This window comes from Gossypium arboreum, chromosome 1, assembly GCF_025698485.1.
Source record: "Gossypium arboreum isolate Shixiya-1 chromosome 1, ASM2569848v2, whole genome shotgun sequence".
Taxonomy (NCBI): Eukaryota; Viridiplantae; Streptophyta; class Magnoliopsida; order Malvales; family Malvaceae; genus Gossypium; species Gossypium arboreum.
The window spans coordinates 64,860,778-64,884,805 of record NC_069070.1 but is presented as its reverse complement, the minus strand read 5'-3'; the positions used below and the strand labels follow the sequence as shown (position 1 = coordinate 64,884,805).

The 24,028-nt window shown below is 30.4% G+C and overlaps 1 protein-coding gene, 2 long non-coding RNA genes and 1 other non-coding gene across 5 annotated transcripts; 1 reads left to right on the top strand and 3 right to left on the bottom strand.

Moving 5' to 3' along the window:
• Positions 1-286: 286 nt before the first annotated feature.
• On the top strand, positions 287-393 carry LOC128282020 (small nucleolar RNA R71). The gene has a single exon (XR_008272326.1). It is a non-coding gene; the product is annotated as a small nucleolar RNA R71 (small nucleolar RNA).
• Positions 394-1,788: 1,395 nt separating this feature from the next.
• On the bottom strand, positions 1,789-2,938 carry LOC128280518 (uncharacterized). Its single transcript, XR_008270618.1, has 3 exons — positions 2,596-2,938; positions 2,434-2,494; positions 1,789-2,317 (listed from the first exon to the last, which is right to left on the bottom strand). It is a non-coding gene; the product is annotated as an uncharacterized LOC128280518 (long non-coding RNA).
• Positions 2,939-4,817: 1,879 nt separating this feature from the next.
• On the bottom strand, positions 4,818-7,753 carry LOC108480562 (IQ domain-containing protein IQM3-like). Of its 2 annotated transcripts, XM_017783597.2 has the most exons (9): positions 7,150-7,753; positions 6,953-7,067; positions 6,767-6,832; positions 6,599-6,687; positions 6,363-6,450; positions 6,129-6,275; positions 5,939-6,031; positions 5,703-5,804; positions 4,818-5,506 (listed from the first exon to the last, which is right to left on the bottom strand). In XM_017783597.2, the coding sequence occupies exons 1-9, from the start codon at positions 7,506-7,508 to the stop codon at positions 5,081-5,083; spliced, it is 1,485 nt and encodes a 494-aa protein (XP_017639086.1). In that variant the 5' UTR covers positions 7,509-7,753; the 3' UTR covers positions 4,818-5,080. The 2 variants fall into 2 exon arrangements, with proteins under 2 accessions (XP_017639086.1, XP_052884834.1); XM_053028874.1 differs by lacking the exon at positions 5,703-5,804.
• A 5,337-nt stretch (positions 7,754-13,090) lies between these two features.
• LOC108483772 (uncharacterized) lies at positions 13,091-16,187 on the bottom strand. Its single transcript, XR_001871142.2, has 3 exons — positions 15,563-16,187; positions 15,369-15,449; positions 13,091-13,397 (listed from the first exon to the last, which is right to left on the bottom strand). It is a non-coding gene; the product is annotated as an uncharacterized LOC108483772 (long non-coding RNA).
• Between the last annotated feature and the right edge of the window lie 7,841 nt (positions 16,188-24,028).

Genomic DNA, 24,028 nt, shown 5'->3' with positions numbered 1-24,028 from the left:
TGGATGTACCTGAGTAGAACCATATAAATCGTCAATTTTTTTATTTAAAAGTTCTACCTAATTAGATAGCATAGTAACCGCGTCGAGGTTGAAAATACCAGCTGCTTTTGTTGGCTTTGTTCTCATTACTTGCCACTGATAGTTATTCAGTGACATCTCTTCAATAAATTCGTAAGCCTCTTCAGGTATTTTGTTGTTTAAAGTTCCACCAACGGATGCATCGATAAGTTACCTTGTTGAGGGGTTCACACTGTTGTAAAAAGTCTGAACCTGCAGCTATAGAGGTAACCCATGGTGAGGACACCTTCGTAATATGTCCTTGTATCTTTCCCATGCATCATAGAGTGTTTCTAGATCCATCTACATAAAAGAAGAGATATCATTCCTCAACTTAGCGGTTTTGAGCCGGGGGAAAATATTTAAGTAAAATTTTTTCGGTCATTTGTTCCCAAGTAGTGATTGACCCTCGTGTTAACGAGTTCAACCACTGTTTAGCTTTGTTCCTCAATGAAAAGGGAAACAACTGAAGGCAAATGGCATCGTCAGAAACACCATTGATCTTAAAGGTGTCGCAAAGCTTTAAAAAATTTGCCAAATGAGTGTTTGGATCCTCATCCTGCAAACCATCAAATTGAACAAACTGTTGTATCATTTGAATTGTGTTAGGTTTCAATTCAAAATTATTTGCAGCAATAGCAGGTCTAACTATACTCGATTTGGCTCCTGTTATAGTAGGTTTAGCATAATTATTCATAGTACGAGGAGCAGGATTCTGATTTATTGGATCTACAGCAACCATAGGAGGAAGCTGATTATTCTGATTTTCAGCCATCTCATCGGTTGTATTATGGATATCCTCCTCTTGTCCTTCCTCTATGTTTCTTAGGTTTCGCCTTATTTCTCTTTGGTTTCAGCGAGCTGTGCTTTCAATCTCACTGTTAAAAAGTAATGGTCCTAACGGGTTTCTTCTAGTCAAAAACTATAAAAACCTGTCAGAAGAAAACAAAAGAAAATTTAGTAAAATTAACAAAACTAAGATAAAATTTAAATTACAATAAAATAAATGGCTAAATTAATAAAAATTAAGCGTTCCTAATATTTTAGTTCCCCAGCAACGACGCCAAAAACTTAATGTATGCGTGATAAGTTTTATATTTATGATTGATCGTACTTGAAAAATAACTATTATCACGATGAAGGCAAGCGCACATATCGAACAGTAGTATAATTTATAGCAAGACCGGAATGTCGAACCCACAGGAATTAAAAGTACTAGTATTAACTTTATTTTTATTATCTAGCCTAAAAATAAGGGGATTTACTTTATCTAAACTAATTAACTAAACTAAGAATGCACAGGAGGAAAGTTGGGGAAATACTTTTGGGAAAACTAATTGATTTGGACAATACCCAAGGAAAAATCTACCTAGACTTCACTTGTTACTTGACTCTGAACCAGATGATTTATTCACTTGACTCAATCCGTAGAAATTCCTAAGTTATATTATTATCTCTCTCGAGACTAACAACGTCTAACCCTAGGTTGATTAATTGAAATCTTTTTCTAATTAAAACCCCTAGTGTTGCACTAACTCGATCTATAGATTCCCTTATTAGGTTTGACCCTAATTTGGCAGATTTATGCCTCCCTATGTCTAGGGGTGCAATCAACTTCGCTTAATTTATGCTAGATCTACTCTTAGACAATGACTTTTGCTCCTCTGAATAAGCACATGAAAACTTGAATCAATATTCTGGAATATTAAAACAAGAATTAAGAACACATAATTAAGAACAAATCAAGTATTTATCATATAATTTAGAAAATAATAACAAGATCCATCTTAGGTTTCATTCCTCTTAGGTATTTAGGGGATTTGGTTCATAAGTGTAAAAGGAAACATCTCAGAAGAATAATAATAACAAAACATAAAGAAAACCCAAAAACCCCTGAAGGAAATTGAAGGGAGATCTTCAGTCTTGAAGGAGAATTTGGCTTCTGAGATGGATCAATCGGCTTTCTTCGAGTAATTCCTTGCCTCCTACTCCGCGTGTCTCTTAGGTGCCTCATCGGATGTTTATATAGACTTTAGAATGCTTCAAAACCCTCAAAAGTGGCCTTTTCCGAGTAGAATTAGACTTAGGCTCAACAGGGACACGCCCGTGTGAGGTGGCTTAAGCCGTGTTACAATTGTTAAATAGACACGAGCGTGTGAACTACCCGTGTGAGGAAGTCCAGGCTGTGTTGATTTCCCACATTGACTCATTTTCTCCGTTTTTGGCCCGTTTCTAGCTCTTTTTACTCTCCTATACTCACCTAAGTATAAAGCATGAAATTAAAGGATTAGGAGCATCGAATTCCACAAATCTGATGATAATTCATCCAAAAATATGCTAAACATGGGATAAAAATATGTATAAATTACGACTTACCATACCTAAAACCGTCAGTTATCTACTAAATTCTCTTACTTTAAAAAGCCAATCTCCTCAACTAGGAAAAAAAGGCAACAATAAGACAAAATAACAGATATATAAGTTTTAAGATAAATAACCATGAAATAAATAGAAGTGAGAATAAAGTATAAAACTTACAATGAACACTACGATACTATTTCACTAGAAATCGTTAACTATAGCTCTAATACCAATTACAGGAAGGAGGAATAGTTGAAAGATTACGGAAGGAAATTAATAGTAAATGAAATATTTACAAAAGATGGAAAGAAAGAACTTAAAGTTTCTGAAAAAACTTGAGAAGTAACTTGAATCAAAGTTCAATAATATTCCAATTACAAGAAGGACAGACGGTTGAAAGGTTACAGAAAGAAACTAATAGTAAAGGAAAGATTTACAAAAGAGGGAAATAAAGAACTTAAAGTTTTATAAAAAAACTTGAGAAGTAACTTGAATAAAACTTGAATCTAACTTCAATGACATCTTTAGGTTCCTACCCCTCCTTTTATAGGAGAGATTCATAGCTCAATTTGAATTCTATTACAGTTTCCGTACAATTTCTTGATAAGAATGACATCTTTTTCTGTAGATAAGGATAACATTTTTTGTCCATTTTTGGTTAGTTCCACGTAACTTCCTTTTTTGTCGTTTAATATTGGTAGTGATTTTTTCCACATAACTTGCTCTATCTTATAATTATCCTAATTACAGAAATATTTCTGAAAATTGATAATTTAGTAAACAATAATAAAAAGACCTATTTAAATAATAAAATCGTAACATTCAAAAGGATGACATCACAGAAGATAAATGATGTTGGGAAGGATGTGCATAATGAAATTGTGCGCCTGGATCAACATTTGTTTTCCATACATATACGGTAATTATTTTGAGAATTGAGGGAAATCTGCATTTTAAATATTCATACCAAAATTTGGCTACTTCCTAAACGATTGAAACCATAAGTAATTTATAAATTTTTTAAAAAAAAGACATTAAAAATTAAATATAAATTTAAAAGAGATTGACCAGTATTCATCCAATACCACGCGATAATGTTAGGTTTACAGTGTGGAAATGAAAAATCATCACTTAAAACATGATATTTAATTATAATTGCATTAAGAATAAAAATAAACTTATGAAAAATTAATGAAATTAATGTTACGTTCTCTAATATTCTATTTGCCTCCACCTATATTATGGTGTACAAAAGAGTTACTAGCAAATAAACTTCGAGAATACAATGAAGCTTAATGACTGTTGACATTTTGTACTGCCGGAAACAGTCCACTGAATATTGAGCGAAACATAACAAGAAAATCAATTTTTATAAAAAATTTCTACAGTAATTCTTTATAAAACAATTTAGGAATATAAAAGATGGTGGAAGAAATAGAAAGGAACTTTATTTTTGTGTTTTTTTGGTATATCCTACAAATAAAATTCTTCTCCTATTTATAGAAAGTCTAATATTCTTCACAGGGACATAACTATCCAAATGGATAGTCATCTCTTTAGCCATGAACATAATTATTCAATAAGTATCTATTTGAATAATTATGACTCTTGTTATTAATTAAGTGGTATAACTTTTGGTGACAAGAAACATAATTGATTATTATGAATAATGACAACTTTTGCATAATAACGAAATGACATTATTTTTAGGATAGTTGTACATTTTCATTTGTAATTATTGAAAAATATATGTTCTAATGTTAAATTGACTAAGAAGCAAATAAAATGTTAGAAAACACAAAAATTAAAATCTGCCAAGTGTAAAAAAGGAAGTAGTCCACATCATAAACCAATTCTGCCAAAAAGCGAGTTTGATTAAATTTTTATCCAAAAATTGAATCTAATACTTCAAGGGCACGAGTTATTTGTGTGATAGAAGAATTCATCACTTCTTATTCGGGTCATTTGGAAGTTTTTTCTTTGATTTTAAAATTTAAGTTTAGATTGCTTCAAGTTGGAATTATTTCAATCTTAAAAATTAATTCATTAAATCAAGCGAACAGATTCATGTTATTGAATTTTTAATTTTATAGTCAAATGGTTGTTCATATTTAGATCAAAAGCAACACATATTTGGACAAAAATATGTTTTTTTTAAAATAAACATATCATACATGCAGACATATAAGCTCTTTATTTTACTATCCTTTTAGTTGACATTGCTGAAATAGCTAACATTTATCAAAATGTTGTCTTGATAATTAGAAAAAAAATAATAAAAAATTTACCTTGTAATTTTAGTACTAATCCTTTTGATGTTTTATTGGCAGTAAAATCGAGCATGTATCATATCCTACCCCAAATGTAAGGTATATATATATATATGGACAATGAAAAGATTTATCTTCCATAGGGAAACAGTGTTTCTTTATTTATACTAAAAGCCATTCCAAAGAGGCCGAACTGATATAAAAGCATCATCAAACATATTTACATTCACTAGTGCATCAAAACGTAACGATAACTTCATCATATTATGCTTGGATACCAGGAGTTGCATCCGTGTTTGAGTCATTTAGTGTTGGCCGAGTTGCAATCGGTGGAAGATTATTGGGACGCCTGTATGCCGATGGGGTTGTTGGGGTACGCGGTGTTCTTGGAGTTAGGTAAGGTGAAGGGGTGTTCGGCGTTCTTGGAACAAGTTGACAAACTCTAGCGCTTGTTGTCTCAGTTCTAGTGGGTAATCAGCGACACACCCAATCCTTGGCCCAGCACCGGTTGACCATTTGAGTGACAGCTGATGTCCCAATTGGTACGATTTCGTTGCCTTCTTTGAGTTAATCCTTTGCAATATCGCAGTTTTAGGCACCTCAGTTCTCGGACTCTGAAGACCACCAGATAAAGTCCTTTCATAAGTATTTGTGGTCTCCGGTTGTTTAGTATCATATGATTCTAATGACAGATTCTTCTCTTCTTTGTTGATTTTGGGTTCAGTCGGCACTGAGCTTGCTGAAAATCCAAAAGTACTAACACTACTGCTGGAATTTCCATCATCGTAGCTATCAGAATCATCGGTTGAACGGCGAATCTGAACACAAAATAGATGTAATTCATCATATATCCAAGAAATACCTAACGAATGGCGGCATGATCCAACTGAAAGTGGAATCAGAGGTTTGACGTTCAAGGATCAAAACCATCAAGCATATGAAATAACCAAGCAGACATTAATTGATGCAATTTGACAAATCCAACAAATGCAGAAGAGGAGATTGAAAGGTCACCTCAACTTTGTCAAGGTTCACTCCGTTCCCCTTCAGAAAGGAAAGAAAACTGTTGAGACTATCATCCGTTGGCCGGTAATGTCCGCTATATGCAGAGATGGACTGAAAAACAAACAAAATCATGTCTCACATACATCGTATAAGTCATCCGGCCATTCAAATGCAACTATCAATATTGGCAGCCCGTAACAAAATCTGAGTACACTACTAAATCCTAAATTGTTACAAACTTATACCTTTAGTATCCCTTTCTCCACCACCAATCTACCAGCAGCTAGCGTTACTCCACCAGCTAAGAAGCTAGAATGATGGAACATTCCTTTCTTCTTCTGCAAGGTACCGAAAAGACATTAAAGACATTTTTGGGTTTTCATACATCTAGTAAGTATTTAATCTAAAAGTTGCGGTTCGAGCCAGATGGTTTACCTCGCCGGCATACAATTTCTTCGAGGTGCTCATAACAAATATCCATTTAACTTCTTTCGAGCCTTGGAATGTATCAAGGACATTTCTAGTTTGTTTATGGATAATCTTTCCTTCAACAACAATGTACTCATAATGTTCCCTTTCTTGCTGTTTACAACAACAGGGAATTAACAATTTCATTCAATCTTATTTGGAAAAAGAGATTGAATCTAACATATGAGTTTGCATACATACAGGTCCGAGATACTTGATGCATTGTTTTCGAAGCTTTGATCTTGAACATTCTTCGAGATCGACATCTTTGCCATCACCTATATCTAACCTGTAGGAAACAAAATAAGAAAGAAAGAAAAAAGGTGAAATCATTATTTTTGTCCTAGTACTATGCTCAATTTGAAGATTTAGTCCATCTACTTTAATTTGGTCTTCCTACCAATATTAATAGAATGAGAAAAATGTTTGGGGTTTACCAGTAGAAAAATGGTTGACCAGCATCAGTTTTGCACCATTCATCGTAGTAAATATGTAAGTTATGGCCATAACGGTGTCGTGGATCAATCTACAGTTGAAAAAAAGTGTTAGATTCAAAATTATCCAATATATTTTGTTTAATAAAAAGATACAGAAGAGTAAATTACAGCTTCAATCCAATGTTGAAAAGCCAATTTTTGTGCTTTGGCGTCTATGGACAACCCTTTCCCGACCTGACAAAATTCCCAACTTAATTATTTATGAAAATTAACTAAAAAAAAAAAAGACAGAACATGGAAACTGGGAGGTAAAAGAAAAAAAAAATAAAAAGAAGAAGAAGAAGAAGAAAATACCTTAGAAGCATTTAAGCCAACGCGATTCCACCATGAAGCAGCAGTTTCTGGTTTCAAATAATTAAAAAAGGAAATTGTGCTGTGATTAAGCCTTGCATAATTTAAAGCCAGCCACCTGAAAATAATAAAAATATTTACTATTAGTATTAAATAATATATATTTTGAAGACAGACAAAGATTTTATGAAAGAAACTACCAGAGTTCTTCAGCGACAACAGCGGAGTCTGCTAACCTACGCCGTGTCCGGTAACTCCTATACACCTTCTGGACCTTAACGGCGGCGTTGGAATGAGAAGAACCGCCACTGCGCGTCTGATTCGAACCCGGAGAATCTCGGCCGTCGGATAACGGCTCCAGCAGCATTTTCAAACCACCACCATTAACCACCGTCGGGAAATCCGATTCGCTAGCTTGGTTCGGACTATCCACAGATACAAATTCGGATTCCCCAAGTAAGCCGGCGTTCGTAATGTCGGTGGAGGAAATGTTATAAAACGGAGACTTTGACTGGAGATCGAAATTCGAAACAGCTGCTTGACTTTCAATTACTTCCATTGTTTTTCTTGGTAGCCAAATTTGAAGGAGTTTTAGAAAGAGAGAATCTTAGGGTCGTTGGTTTTGGAGAGAATACTTCAAAGAAAAAACCAGAGCCAAGGACTTAGAAAATCGCCGGGAAACCCACTTGTAAATTTGTAAATAGATTCCAGTTGGATTAAGAGTTAGTGAAGTGCGTGTTGTTACGCGCTGAGGTTGAGAGTGAGATTTTGTGTAACTCGCTCGAGACAAAACAAACTAGTGACCAAGCATACTCAAAAGTAAAATCAATTATGATATATATTTATGGACTGACATTGCTCCGCCTCATAAATCATAAATCTGGCTTTAACAGTCTTTGAGTAAGGATTTTTGTGATTTTGTTATTATTATTATTATTATTATTGAATTTTATTAATCTAATTGAAAAAATTGAGTGCCATAAATCTATTTTAGTTAAACTAAAAAATATAAAACAAATAAATTCAACATTGATTAAATTTTAAATAAGACTAAAATTATTTCAAAGTAAAATAAGAGTGTGTTCTAAAAATTTGTATAAATATAAGTTCTAAAATTTATGTAAATAAGCGGTAATTTTTAAAATTTCTCATTATTTTATTTTATTTTGTTTAATACGGATAATCACATTATAAGATAAAACTTCAATTTCAAAAATCATTTTCATTTGATTCTAATGTATGTTTTAAATTTTCATTTTATTAAAATTATTTATAATTTTTACAAATACAATGATATCCTTATTGAATACTTTATATTATTTATTTCTAATATAATTCTTTTATAATTACTCTTTGATTTGTAAAACAAGATACTTTATATGGTCCCATCACTTGAGAAGTCGAGATCGCATTGCAACTCGAGGTCCCAGTTGACGGTGATTATATGGTCATGAGTTGTAGTGTAACTAGGGCTTCAAGTTTACAAAGGTTATACTGTCAAGGGATAGAATGTAGCTGGGGGCCCTAGTTGGCAGTGGTTATACGGGCACGGCAACAAGTTTCACCTTATCAAAAGAGGATGCTTTATTAAATCCATGCAGAAGTCTAAGATCATAGTCATAGTGAAAAGCACAAGGGCTTTTCAATATACCCAATTAACTCATTTTCTCCACCAAAGATGCTGAACTCGTTACATTAACCTATAGCAGAGTTGGCGACAATAAGGTTTCCAGCAGGAAGGAGTTGTTGTGTGGTGTACAAAAGATGAAATGCAAATCGGGTCGACAACGGTTGCTTGGTGAAACCTTAATTCTTTTGGGTCCAGCATTAGTTCTTATAATTTTGGTCCCCTTAGGTATTCATTTAGAAAGGATGTCCTTGTTTATAGTAGTACTAAGTCCTTTAGAGAACCCATACACTTCTAACAAGTTTTCCCTTATAGATTTTTTTGAGGACCTCTATGTTTATATTAATTAAAGTTTGATTTAACAAAGTTTGCCTTTGAATTTTTTCCCTTTTCAAATCTTTTTGGAGAAACTTTGTTAGATAAAGCTTTTTCTTTTTCAAGCAACTCAAGTTGCTTTTAATGATCCTCATTGTCACACCTAATTTTCCTTAAGCCAAAAAATTAGGAATAATTAGGGGTCAAATTGAAAGAAACCATAAGTTGGTGGTTTCTATTGAAAAATAGGAAAATTTAGCTGCTAATTTGGACATAGTTAAGTTTCAATTCTAGTTCCATTGGATGAGAACCAACTAGTTTGATAGTAGGAGACAAAATGATTACCAATGGATGATTTTTATAGGGTTGGTAACCGTACATAAAGTGCTATAAATAGCTGAGAAATGAATTCCTAGGTGAATTCTTCTCAATTTTGTTTAATTTTCTTCTCTTCTTCATATTCTTCTTTGTTACTTCGAAGAAGAGATAATTATAGGAAGCTCTACATGGAGCGATGATCATGGGGTTTGTGTCTGAAAAATGGAGAATCTAGTGAGCTAGAGAATAAAAGCTTTGATGTTCAGAAAAGCTAAGCTGATAAGGCAAAGATGCATCAGGTGAGTTTCTTTACTCCATACATGGGTGTTCTTTGAATGTTATGACTGGTATGATCTTTGTTGTTTGAGAATGCCTTGTATGCATAAGAGTGAGTAGGTATATGAGTATCCATAAATGTTTCAGTATGCTCGAAATGGTTGTGATACAATATATATGATTTAGCGTACTCCACGTTATTATGTCTATGTGATAATATGCTTGTGACTGCGTGTTTATGAACTGTGGAGTATGGAGGGAAATTGTTGACGGGATAGATGGTTTGAGATAAATGGTTAGGGAAATTGAAAAATATGTTTTATAAATAGAAATAGAAATTTATTTTTGAATATTGAAAATATATTTTGTACTTATTTTTCTATAATAGAAACATGAAAAATAAAATAAAAATTCTACATTTACATAGATTAGAATTAGGGTACAAAATTTAATATTTGAAAGTTTTTAAAAGAATATTTTTGTGTTTATATAGGTTTGAACCAAGATTAATTCATTTAAAGTTAAAACCCTTGTTTTTGTCATTTTCAATTTTACAAAACATTTTCAGTGAAAACAATGAAAACAACTTATTATTAATTTCTAGTTTCCACATACTTTTATTTTCATTTTTTAAAATCATTTTAAAATTTTCAAAATGTTTTCTATTTTAGAAAACAAAAACAAAATTTACCTCTGTTTTTGAAATCAAATGGAGACTAAGGATTTGGTTTCTGAAAATATTTTCTATTTTCATTTTCAAAAATAATTTTATTTTCTTTTTTTTAAATTGAAAATATGATTAGTAAATAGAAATAAATAAAATTCTTAATAATGAAAACATGAAATTATGTTTGGTTTTGGTAGCTGTTTTTCTAACAAAAAAAATTACATTTATATGAATTTGAACTAGGGTACTAGATTTAATATTAGAAAACATTTGACAAAAAGAATTTTTGCATTTATATAAGTTTTAACTTGGGTTAATTCATCTTAAGTAAAAATCCTTACTGTCATCATTTTCACTTTTATAAAACATTTTAGTGAAAACAATGAAAATAATTTTTATTGTTTTCTAATTTTCACATATTTTTATTTTTTTTAAAAATTTTAATCAAATACATTTTCTTCAATGATTTTCATTTTCCAATAAAACAAAAATACCAAATACAGTCTAAATTTCTTAGTTTTTAATTTGGTTTTTAAAAGTTGGTTTGAAAAACATTACTAAACAAGGGTATAAGTCTTCCTTTTTAAAAAATAAAAATAAAATTACCTCACTTTTATTTATTTTTAAGTATAAGTAAAATTTTAAAAAAAAATCTAATTAGCATCTTGGTTAAGCAAAATAGTGAAAGGATTGAAAAGGAAATAAAAATTGAAAAGAAAATAAATTGAATATGCTTAGTAATACAGAAAGTGAGAGAAAAAATAATAAGAAATTTCGCTTTCTATTCTAATACGCAAAAATAAATTATTTTCAATTTAAATGATAAGAAGAAAGAAAATGAAAGAGACAGGTGTCAGATACTTCAAAATTTTGTATTTATCAAAAGTTTTATTTTCTTTCTTTTATTTTTAATTCTATCAAGTAATAGATGAAAGTAAAATTATATTTTTAAAATTTTTTTCTTACCAAGCATTCTAATTTAAAATTAATATACTTTTTTACCCTTTCAAGTTTTTATAATTTTCTAATTTTTTTTACTCTACCAAGTAAAGCCTAAGTCTAATGTAGTAAAATGATATATAAAATATTATTTATTTTGACAAACCCGTAAGTTTTTTTTTTAACTTTTTCTATTTCAGATAAAAATTGGTTATAAAATATTTAGTATAAATTTATATTTATGTGATTAAAACTGTTGTAACGTATCAAGATTAAAAAAAAACTGAAATAGAATATTAATAGTCTAAATAATATCTTAATGAGTGTTTGATTCTTTTCCAAAAGCATATTTTGTTAAAATTAAAAGTTGTAATGAAGAAAAATCAAAGAATAGAGGTTTGTTTAATTTTAAAAATAATGTAAGTTAAAGAAGAGTTTTAATATTAGAGTAGGGAACATTCACCACATATGTAAAATAGAATATTTAAAAATTGATATAAATAATAAATAAGGTTTTCATAAAAATTATAAAAGTTTACATGTGTATATATTCTATTTTTATATATAAAAGATATAAAATGATCATTTACATTAATGAATTATTAATGTTTTAAAATTGAAGCTTTGAGTGAAATGGTTAGAGTTTCTATTAATCTTCCAAATAAAAAATTAAGAAAAATAAGTATGTGTTATTTTCATAAAAAGAATTATATGCGTTATATGGAAATGAATAAAATTAAATTTATTTCTAATTTAAGTGGAATTCAGTCTTTTATACTTTATAGTAAATTATAATTGATGGCTGATTTTTACTTCTCATCGTAATTTATATACTCCTAAGAAGAAAATAAAATTCTCATCCACACATTTTGTGGTTCACATTAATTAATATGAGACCCCATTCACTTTAATATTTTGGTAGTACTACACATTATTTAGGAGAATAACTACATTTCTCAAGAAAATTTCTAATTGCATTTAAAATATTATTAAGTTTTTATCTAAATTGACATTAATATATGAGAATCTACACCATTGGATCAGTTCATTTACTAACCAATCATTTTACATTTTACAAGTTTTGAAGTATACTTTTCTGTTTTTGTGACACATATTTATCTTAATTAGCAACATAATTATTTTAATTAATTTATTAATTATTATAAATGAATAAAATTTAGTAATTACTACTTTTTCTTTTTCAGGTAAACCAAATTTAAATAAAGAAGAAATCAAGGGGAACACTTCTAAACTCAAGTCAATAGGCTTATTTCATACAACCTGTACTATGCATTCCACCCTATTCGAAGAAAGGTTAACATCAACCTCAATAATAGAATTCAACATATTTGACAAATTCATAAAATCATAATATGAATCAAAGGATAAAGCCACTCGAGCTACTTTATTTGTCACTTTTTAGTCCAAATAAAAGATAAATTATTAAAACAAGATTGAAGGAAAAGGTTGTAACACCTTGATACCTGACCCGATCGTCAACTCCTAATTATAAGGTATCACATTCATTGCTGAAGCAACTACAACCAGATTACATTCATTTAAAAACTGTGAAACATTCAAATATAACTAAAACAAGTGTATAAAATGATATATAATCATTTTTGGGTCTTATACGAGCTTACGAAAGCTCTTTTGCTAACTCGAGATCAAAATATGACCAATTTATAAGAATTCAAAAATTTTGGGTTGATGCTATGACACCTGGGGTTCCTTGTCGCGGTGCAACCTACTATTTGGAGCTCGTCATGACCTTGAAGAAACGACGTTGCCACATGAACTTTACTCTATTTCTCATTGTGATGTCAGAGGCTCGTCATTGCGACGTGATTCATTGTTTTCACAAGAACCAACTTGGTACAAGTTGGGAAGACCTAAAATCATATTTAAATACATTCCATACTACCATATCAATTCCATTATAAAGCAGTCAAGTCAAATTATGCAAAATTGATACTTCTAAATACTATTAAATTACCAATTTCTAACATCAACTAATCAATCTAACTTATAGCATTCATATTTTCAGAAACCAACCAAAACACATAAATTTTCATAGCCTTTAACTTTAAGGCTCCAAATCAACTTTAGAAACATATTCAAACATGATTTCTAAACATTTACATAAGCTTACAACTTGACAACCTAACCATTGAGATATTAAACTAAAATACCAATAGGTATATGCCAAAAAACCAAAATGAACCATGATATACAAACTTTGTTGGGTCGAAAACGGTAGTTTGGATGCCGACTTCAAGTCTTGAGGCTACGAGAAATACTTGAATCTGTGCATAGAGAAAACAAACCATACGTTGAGCAATAAAGCTAATTGGTACCTTCATGATTCAAGATAGCATAAACATTTAAAATGATCATGAATAACACCATTACACAATTTAACCCAGTTATAATCTATCAATCTAACAATATCACATCTTAGATACGAAGGAATATATGAATATGGCAAATAACTAATACATTTGTCAATATTTGCAAGAAAATAATATATACATACCATTTGATAATTACCATTTTTCATACCTTATTAGCTAACGCTATCAAACATATATCACACATCTTTATATGCTATTAACATTATACTAATATTATTTATCTTGTTTTCATACCATTTGAACTTGTTTTTAGAGTCTACCGACTCATTTATACTTATTTTGGTATCATATTATATTTACAATTCTAGTTAAGATGCAATGGAAACTACACTACACCAGATAGCTCGTAGAAGCTTAAACTACAACACACCAGGGCACTGAAGTGCAAGGCCTGAAGGCATCAAATGCATTTTTCATATGCTAATACATCCCTCCACCACACCATATTATACTCAATGATCTACAACAAATGCTAGATCCCGATATAACTTTTCACGATCTCCATACAAACACATATCTCGTATAACCTCCCAAACCTTGCCTAGACGTTATGGCCGAATCCTGAAAGTTACATTAGCCATTGAAATGGCCAAGCAAATCTGTTTAGGTTCAAAAAATCACAATTTTGACCAATTTAGAAAACTTAGCATGGTTGCCTCGAGTTTATTAAAAACATTGGTTTGTTAGGTCATCTATGATTTAAGTCTAATTTATTAGAAAATCGTGTCATTTGAAAATAACTCAATTGACTCCATCAAAAAACGTTTTAAAAACTTTAAAAAGTGTTGCACTTAATTTTTGTATAGAAATATGTATTTTAAATCAAATTTGGCTGGTTATTAAATTTGTTTGGTTTTTATCCAAATATTTCATGCATGCAAAATCCCAAGTAAAATAACCCATATCACAGTCCATACGTAATAAAATTTATAGTCCCAAAACAAAACCAAAATAATAAATTAAAATTTAAAAACACTTCACTTAGTGAAAAAAACGGATATGAGACCTCCGTATGCCGAGTCCGCTCCTAGTCTTGCGGGTTATTTGTAAGGAGTAAACTAAAGGGTGAACTTAAAAAGCTCAGTGTGAGCCTAAGAAAAAATAAGCATTTTATAAGCACACAATCAGTTAATGGGGCATACAATTTATCATGGCATATCAAACTTTTGTATATGGCATGCTCAATGGTACAGTACAATAGGCCTACCCATCCATCTACTACACACTACAAGTTTCCTAGAACCCGTCATCCAAAAACCAAAATAGGAAGAGTCGAAACTCGATGTGGATAAACGACCAATAACATTATACAGTTAAAACTACCAATAATTTGCAGGCAAGCTGCCAAAAAGATGCAACAAGTTTTCGGTACTCCTACTCCACAATACTCCAGGGCGTATATATACTATTGAACAATAAGATTGCGGATAAACCGCCAGTACTCCACGGAACTCCTTCGTCACCAATCAATTCTCAAACTCATGCAATGCAATATGACATACCAATCATGTAGCATATCATGCTAATTAGTAACAGTAACAATATCAGTGGCATAACATGCTTTCAGTTTACCAATTTAGTGCCATGCTTATAGTAGCTTATTCATGCATTTAATAACAATATCATAAAATAAAGTTCAGTAAACATATAATCAATAATTACAATCAGCACCCACACAATCATTTAGTCACAATAAAGGCCCTTTAGCATTCAGTCACTACCCTTTTTTTACTTACCTCAATTGACAATCCCTAATCCAACTCAAGGCCATTCGGTCAAACACAAATCAACATGTAATAATTGGTCAACATGCATAATACATGATTTTTAACAATCATAAACACCCAAAGGTAAGACCCACACCTGATTATGTTAATTCGAACACTATTGCTTTTCCAGAACGTCTATGTTTTAGATCTAACTAGATCCAACTCAGATATGTACCTAACAGAGAGATCGAATGTTAAAAATCAGCCCCTTAACACCCATATAGGGTTCGGCCAAAGCATTAAGATTAACTGAGGTTTTCAGATTTAAATTTGAAAATTATCACTTACTCAATTTAGCTTATGATGAAGTTGCGAGTAGATTGCCAAAACTATTGCTGATCTGAATGGTTTTGATTTGGATCTTGAATAAATCAAAACAAAAGAAAAAAAAAAGAACTTGCGAGAATCGGCCACGACAGAAGCTTGATTCAACCGCTTAATTAAGAATAGAACGACATAAATCTAAAAGAAAATAAAATAAAAATTCTGCATTTATGGTACTTGCTCAAATTTGTGATAATAAAAAGAAAAACAAAGAGTAGAATAAGAGAATCAAAGGGGCGACAACAATGACATAAAAATTAACAACAAAATTTGGTTATAGGGGTAGAAGATAAGATGAGCAGAAAATAAAATAAGAAATAAGGAGAGTTGATGATTAATGGGGCGGCACAATTGTAGAATTTAGGGATTTTAGGGGTGGCATAGAGAGGAAGAAAAGAGAGAAAATTGAGAGAAACAGAGAGGAAAAAGGGAGGGGACGACAATAGGGAAAGAAGAAAGAGAAAATAAGATGCTGAATAGAAAAATATAAAATTTATAACTATGTTAAAAATAAAGGGCGACACTGCTAGGGTTCTGGGGCAAAAATTCAGTAAATAAAAATTTCAGAGGGTAATCAAACTCAGATCTCAAGGACAACTTCATAAATTTTTAACCATCAAGCCAATTACTCATTTTTATTATAATTTTATAACATTATAAATTAGAATTTCGAGATGTGACATCACGTATAAGTGTGCATACGACCCTTTTAGCATGCAAATCGTATCCAAACATTTTACTAAGTTCACATGAACATAAATTATATATATGTAAACATCTCCATACTTGTAATCATCTTGCTTGTGTATTCATTCACTATATTCGATCACAAATGCATTTCGTACCTTGTATATTGTTCTATCGCATAATAATTATTTTACAATTTAGTACATATATTGTTTCTCGTTCAAGTTCACAACCATAGCCTCATTTCATCATCAAACACACATATTACATATTATAAGATATTTTCAATATAATTTTTATATCACATATCATAATTTAAGTATTTCATATAATTTCCTATTTTATTCATATTAGTCCTCTACCTCAATGTTCCATATAAAATTCAATCAAAACATTTCATATTATCATAATTGACTCACCTCATTAATTCAACAATCAATAAACATGCATATAAAATCAAACATTTCTATCCTAAATCATAAAAGTACAAATTAAGTTTCACGCGTCACTCGTCGATGATTTTCACTTTTCCTTTCCCTCTTGAAGAATAATCACAAAACATATCACATTATCAATTTCCAGCCAAATCAAAATTAAATACCAAGTTTCTCATATTTTACAAATTATTCAATTTAGTCCCTAGAACCGGGACAAACATAACTTTCAATTCAAGGCCACGGGTTAGAATTAGATTTCACCAAAACTTATTAAGGAACCTCTATTTTCTATCCCTACCAACAGTTCATGAAAATTTTTCATTTTATTCAATTTGATCCCTAATGTACAAAATTAACAATTAAGCTTTACAATTTAGTCCTTTTCATAAACTAAACTTAATTTCTAACAATTTCAAACCAAATTTTTTCAATTCTCAACAATGGAAACTTTCAAAACTTTAAAAATTTTACAAACTAGTACATGGGTTAGCTAATTCAAGCTCCCATGACTTCAAATCTATAAAATTTACAAGAAAAGAACTTGATTGCACTTACCAAGCTGAAAGATTGAAAGCATAAAAATGGTGTTTTCTTTTTTTCTTTTCTTTTTTGGTTGGTTGGAGAAGATGTATCCTTCATCTCTCTTTCCATCGATTTCTATTTATATTATTGTTTCATTTTAACTAAACTAGTTTAATTAAGTTAACCTTAATTATTTAAAGCTTAATCACTAATTAAGTTAAGGATATGGCATCATCCATCACCGCTCACTAACATATACATATATTTAAAAAAGGTCTATATTTTATTTTATTGCTTTGGTTAATTGCTATTTAAGTCCCCAAGCCTTAATCTAATTAAAAATCTATAGCAATTAAGCTTTTACAATTTAGTCCATGAGCCTTAATTAAACACAATTTCGGCTAAATCACTTATCCATTTTTCAATTCAAAAATAAATTAACTCTGTAAATATTCCTATTTAATATTTAAAAACTTGATTTACAGAAATGGGGTACCAAAATCGTATTTTTCAACACCACTGATAACTGAGTCGTTACAAAGGCAACTGTCAACAAGAATTCCAAACTCCGACATATTTCTGTAATTAATTCTCAAAGCATTCACCACAGTGGGACAATCTGATTCCATAATCTAAGTATCCAAATGATACCCACGAAGCCAGTTCAATGCTTCCATAATCAATATCATCAACCTGAACATCACCACCCCTATTTCCAACTCTGCATCCTCCTCTAGAAGGACAAACGTTGAAATTCAAGGTCCATAGTCAATTGCACCATGCAAAAAATCAAAGTTGCTAATAAGAAAACCTTGACAGGCAAGAAGGATCCTTGCACAAATAGCAGAAAAACCATGTATGTAGGCACAACTTGCATCGTAGAAAGAAAGAGAAGAGCAGACTAAGGTAAGAACATTAAAAACTTGGAAATTAATTTTTTTTAGTAAAGGAATTTAAAATTTTTTTTGAAACCCAACTTTGTAACCAAATACTTTGTAAAAATCTTAAAAAATTGTACAAAGTATTTGGTTACAATGTTCGATTTTCAAATACTCAAATTCCTATTGGAAACCCAACTTTGTATCCAAATACTCAACTTCCTAGTGAAAAAACATAATTTTGTAACCAAATACTCAAAGTCCTAATGAAAATCCAACTTCGTGACCAAATACTCAAATTCCTAGCGAAATAACATAAATTTGTAACCAAATACTCAAATACCTATTAGAAACCCAAATTTGTAAATTCTTTAAAAATTGTTGGTTAAAAATTGTAAAAATCATAAAATTATTTTCTTTTGGCACTATAAATTTTAAAATTTTTAATTAACATTTCCATTTACAATTTTTAAAGAATTTTTACAAAGTATTTGGTTACAAAGTTGGGTTTCAAAAAGGACGTTAGTTATTGTATTAAGGATTTTGGATTCCTTCAAGGACATTGTTATTTCCATATAAGTTTGTAAAGGCTATAACAAAATACGATAATATTTAATGGGTACAAAAATATCTGTACCAAATAGCAAAATTACTCCCATTGTAGCCAAATCTCGAAGCAAATACCAACTGATTTCAAGTGGATAGAAAAATATTAATCAGATACCAAATTATCTTTTCCATTTACACAATTGTTGTTCTTGCAAACACCAACATCTCCAAAAAAAAATTCCAAAACTTCTAACCTATAAATAAACACATACCAATATTTGCATCATTTACCAATTTCGCTAAACGCATACTCAACTTAATAAATTCGAAACCCACAAGAATTTGAAATTTCTTTGGGTTGTAATACTTATGCAAACACCATCTTCTCACCATGCAACTCTCAATGATGGATTATTCAGTCGAAATGATGGAGATTTTAATCAGTCAGCAAGTGAAAAACCATATTCAAGAGGGGAGTTGCTTCGATCTCATTCATATTTGTTTCACATTAGAATATTGTGTAACACCTAGATATTAGGTTATTGGGTTTGTGATTTTGGTGTGCTTTAATGAAGTTGTTGTTCCCATATAAATTTGGAAAGACTATAACAAAATACAATAATCTCTAACGGGTACAAAAAATCATGTGCCAAATAGTAAAATTAGTTCGAATGTAATCAAATATCTGAGCAAAAATCAAATGATTTCTAAATAATACAAAAAATATTAACCTAATACCAAGTTCCCTTTCGTTTACACATTAATAGTCTTACAAAAACCAACATCTTCAACAAAATTCCCAAAACTCATCTATAACAAGTACCAAAAACCCTATACAAAATAGCAAAATTCTTTTATAACCTATTCTCTGGCCAAGTACCAAATGAACTTTCTTTTTACATAAATTTTGTTATGAAAGAGAGGATACCAACATCTCCATTATAATTCTAGAACTTCTAACTGATATTTTGGTATTCGCTTAATATTATTTTTTTCTCTTAAATTTTGTATATTCAATATAATCATTTATGGATACAAAATATTCTATTGGTTTTCCAAAATATTTAAAGTTGTAATCAATTATTATCTATGCTTTCAGTTAAGAATTTTCATATAGAACTACATATGTTGTTATGGATTTATAAATCATATTAAATTCTATTTAATTTATTCAAAATATAAACTATTTAAATCCCAATTTTTTAAAATGTTTCTTAAATAAATTTAATTTTCCATTTTTATCAATTTTAAAATTATGTATAAAATTATATATTTTAATATATATTTTATATTAATATTTGAATATAATCATTAAATTTCAAAATACAAAATCTTATATGAAATTATTTAAAATATTTTTAAATTGTAAATAAAAATGTTTTAAAATTATTTCTCAAAGAGTACATTACATAATATGTTTCTAAATTCTATTTTATTTATAATATAAATCTTCAAATTACACAAAACCATGGAAACTAGAAATTTTGTTATATGTTGAAATTGTTGTTTTATATATATATATATATATTATTTGTTAACGGTAAAAGAAAAATTAATCTAAAAATAGGGATTCTACGTGCACAAAGTATATAACCATGCATTGCTACAAGAAAACCTCGAACTTGAAAAAATTATTATTTTATCGAGGTTATTAGTTTATCGATAAATGAATATTTTATTAATATTAATTTAGAGAATATTTCATACTTTATGCATGTATTTTTTTTTATCAAAATCCAACATGCATGTAAGTGCAATGAATCAAAGTTAATTGGTTCAGGTAACAAAGAAACAAAAAAGAATTAATTAATTGGTTCATGTAACCAAAAGATAAAAAAAAGAGTTAATGGTTTCAAAATCCAATACATATATATTAACTGGATAGATTAAAAATTTTATTATAAATAAACACATGTGCGTATCAAAGTGTTGTAATTCATATAATCTTTTCCTCCATTTGAAAGGTGTAAAAAAGTTTACATTGACAGATGAGATGAGAAAAGCATTATGTGAGTATAAAAATGAGCATTCCTCTTCAAATCAAAAGGATTTGCAACAGTGGGTTCAACAAACATTTGATCTCTCTGTTATCCAATCAACAATATCAAATACTCTTAAAAGATCATCTGAATATTTGTCAAAAAAGATAAAGAATAGCAATTTTAAAAGGCACAAATAAGCCAAATATCCCGAATTAGAGAAGGTATTGTACGAGTGGTTTCCCCAATATCAAGAAAAAGTAAACATGATTGGAGAAATGATTCAAACTAAAGCAAAAGAGTTTTTGAAGAAAATGTATGGTGATGCAAATTCCAAATTTAACTTCTCAAGTGGTTGACTAGAATGGTTCAAGGCCAGACATGAGATTAAGTCTTATAAAAGATTTGATGAAAGTGGTTCAGTTGTTATGTGGAATATTTAAGATGTTTTACCTTAAATAAGAGCTAAATCGAAAATTTTTGATTGGAAGGATATCTATAATATGGATGAAACAGACTTATTTTATCATTTGCAAGTAGATCATTCACTGGCTACAAAGCAATTAAAAGGATGAAAAAAGGACAAGGAAAGACTTACTGTTGTGATTTGTTGCAATTTGGATGGTTCAGATAAAGTGCCTCTTTGAGTTATTGGTAAGTTTGCTAATCCTAGATGCTTTAAACATGTGAATATTGACAATCTTAACTATCATTATCGAGCCAACAAAAAAGCATGGATGACTGGATTACTTTTTCAAAATTTTATTCGCTGGTTTGATGCTAGAATGACTAGTTGAAAGATGTTGCTTATAGTAGACAATTGCCCAGCCTATCCCAAGGTTGTTGAAGGCTTGAGAAACATTGAGTTACTCTTTTTGCCTCTAAATTCAACATAAAAAAAATTCAACCATGTGATGCTTGAATTATTAGAGCAGTTAAGATTTATTATTGGCGTCTCTTTTATTCTAGCATCTTGGAAGGTTACAAGAAAGGATAAATAAATCTTGAAAAGATTAATGTATTAGATAGAATCTATTTTATTAATGATGCTTGGAATATTGATGTGAAGCCTACAACTATTGCAAATTGTTTCTGACATTGCAAAATTCGATCCGAGGAGGATATGCCTCTTGAACAAGAAATTGATGATGTTGAAGGCATTCATAAATTAAAAGAAGTAATTTCTAATTTATACTATAGAAATGCCATGGATGTTGAGCAGATTTTAAATTATCCAAGTGAAAATGAATCTTTGGTGGAGTTACCTATGGATGAAGAAATTATTCAAGGACTAATGGATGTGCCAGCTGATGACGAGCAAGATCCAAATGATAGTAGTGTTTTACCAATGCTTCTCCAAAAGAGGCTTTTCTAGCTGTGGATACCTTGAAGAATTATTTAATACAATACGAGAAGAATATACCAGATTTGGTTTATGCTCTTTTAAAAGTTAAAAATGAAATTGAATTTGATTCACATGCAATCACATGCAAAGAAGAAGCAGTTAAATATAGATGTATATTTTAGTAAAAAAATAAAATTGAAAAAAATTAAGAGTTGTCTAGAAAGCACTTTAGTTTTATGTATTGTATATAAAATTTTTAGTATATTTAATGAATTATTATTTTATATTTTCATTAGACCCCTAAGGATTTTTCTAAAACTTATTATCTTATGCATTTAGCGAGGTTATTATTTTATCCCCTTGGCCCAAGTCGGGACCAAAAAAAATTATTATTTAACCAAGCTTGTTAATTTATTGAATACTCATTTATCGAGGTTTTACTGTAGTTGTACCTTTAGGAATTTCCTATTAACTTGTCACCAATTGAATAGGTAAAAGCCTTTTCCACTTTTTTTTCCTAAGCTCATAGTATAACCTCCCTAAATTTTGAAGCAAGTTGATGAAATCTATAATCTCAATTTTGAAAGAAATGTATAAATTTTTTTGCATAATAATTTATTTGACCCTCTAATTTAAAAAATAGATTTTTAAAATTTTTGCTTCTTTTTGTCCTAAAACTAACATTTTTTTGTTAAAACTAACTTTTTTGTCAAAACACCCAAAAATGAATGAAAATTTTAACATTTGTTAACTTTGCTGATGTGACAATCTACGTGCATGTAACACCCCTAATCCATATCCGTCGTCAGGACAAGGTTACAAAACATTACCAGAATTTACATGTAATACCTCAAACCCGGCCTAGACATTATGGCCGAATCTGGCGATGTCACATGATAGCGCGTTGAAACTAAGTTGTTACGATAAAACCGTTTTCATTTGTTTACTGTTGTTGACTCATTTACTCAATTGTTTTAAAACACAATTTGTGGTGGAAGTTTTACAAATCATTTAATTTATGAAAAACTGAATTAATTAGGTAAATCCGTCCATCTTAGAAAAACCCTTTTATTTTAGAGAAAATCGTTTGTTTGTTGAGTTTGTGCAGTTATTAAATCCATGAAAACAGTCTACAATCCAAAATAGAAGCAAACAACCCAAAAAGTCCAATTTACATAAAAAAATAACCCAGAAAGTAATTAAGAAATAGATACTAAAACTGAAATTAAAATGGTTTAAAAATACGTGTGGCCACCATCAAGTCCACCACTGCACTGATCATTCAAGTCTAGGGATTACCTATGCACATTAAATAGAGAGGGGTGAGTTTACGTAAATTCAGTGTGTAATCCCACAGAAAACAAACAACAGTAAACACAGTGCACAGTCAAATACAGTTTTGGGCCTAAGCCCCTTTCAATATCAGTAACGGTTTAGGCCTTAGTCCATCTCAGTATAGTATCAAATATTTAGTAGGGCCTTATCCCATCACAGTATCAGTGTGCATTAGGGCCTTAGCCCATCACAGTATCAGTAGCATTCATGTAGTATTCAATAACAAAGTCCTACCCAACCAGCCTATACACACCATCTCCATCCAACCCTACACTTCATGTGGGGATTAAATCAACCCACCCATCCCTACACTCCAGGTAGTACCGAGTGCGGTACAAAACAGTAATTTGCAGTTGAGTTGCCAGTATATTAGGCTTAAGAGTCTTTCAGTACACTTCCTCCAAATATAATCAACCCAACCCCATGCAATGCAACATATAAATCATGACATGCTATCTCATGATATCAGTAAATATAACCAGTTCAGTATGCATGCATACTATCATCATGCTCAATATATATAAATCAAATAGTCAGTTCACACAATTAGAGGTCTAAGTGATGCTTACCGACCCTACAGTAGGTTCACAATCGACTTGGGCGACCTGTGCAACTTTAGCAATCAATTTAGTGAAAATGGGCTCACATGCCCGTGTGGGCCCACACGCTCGTGTGGCCCATGTGGGCCCACACACTCG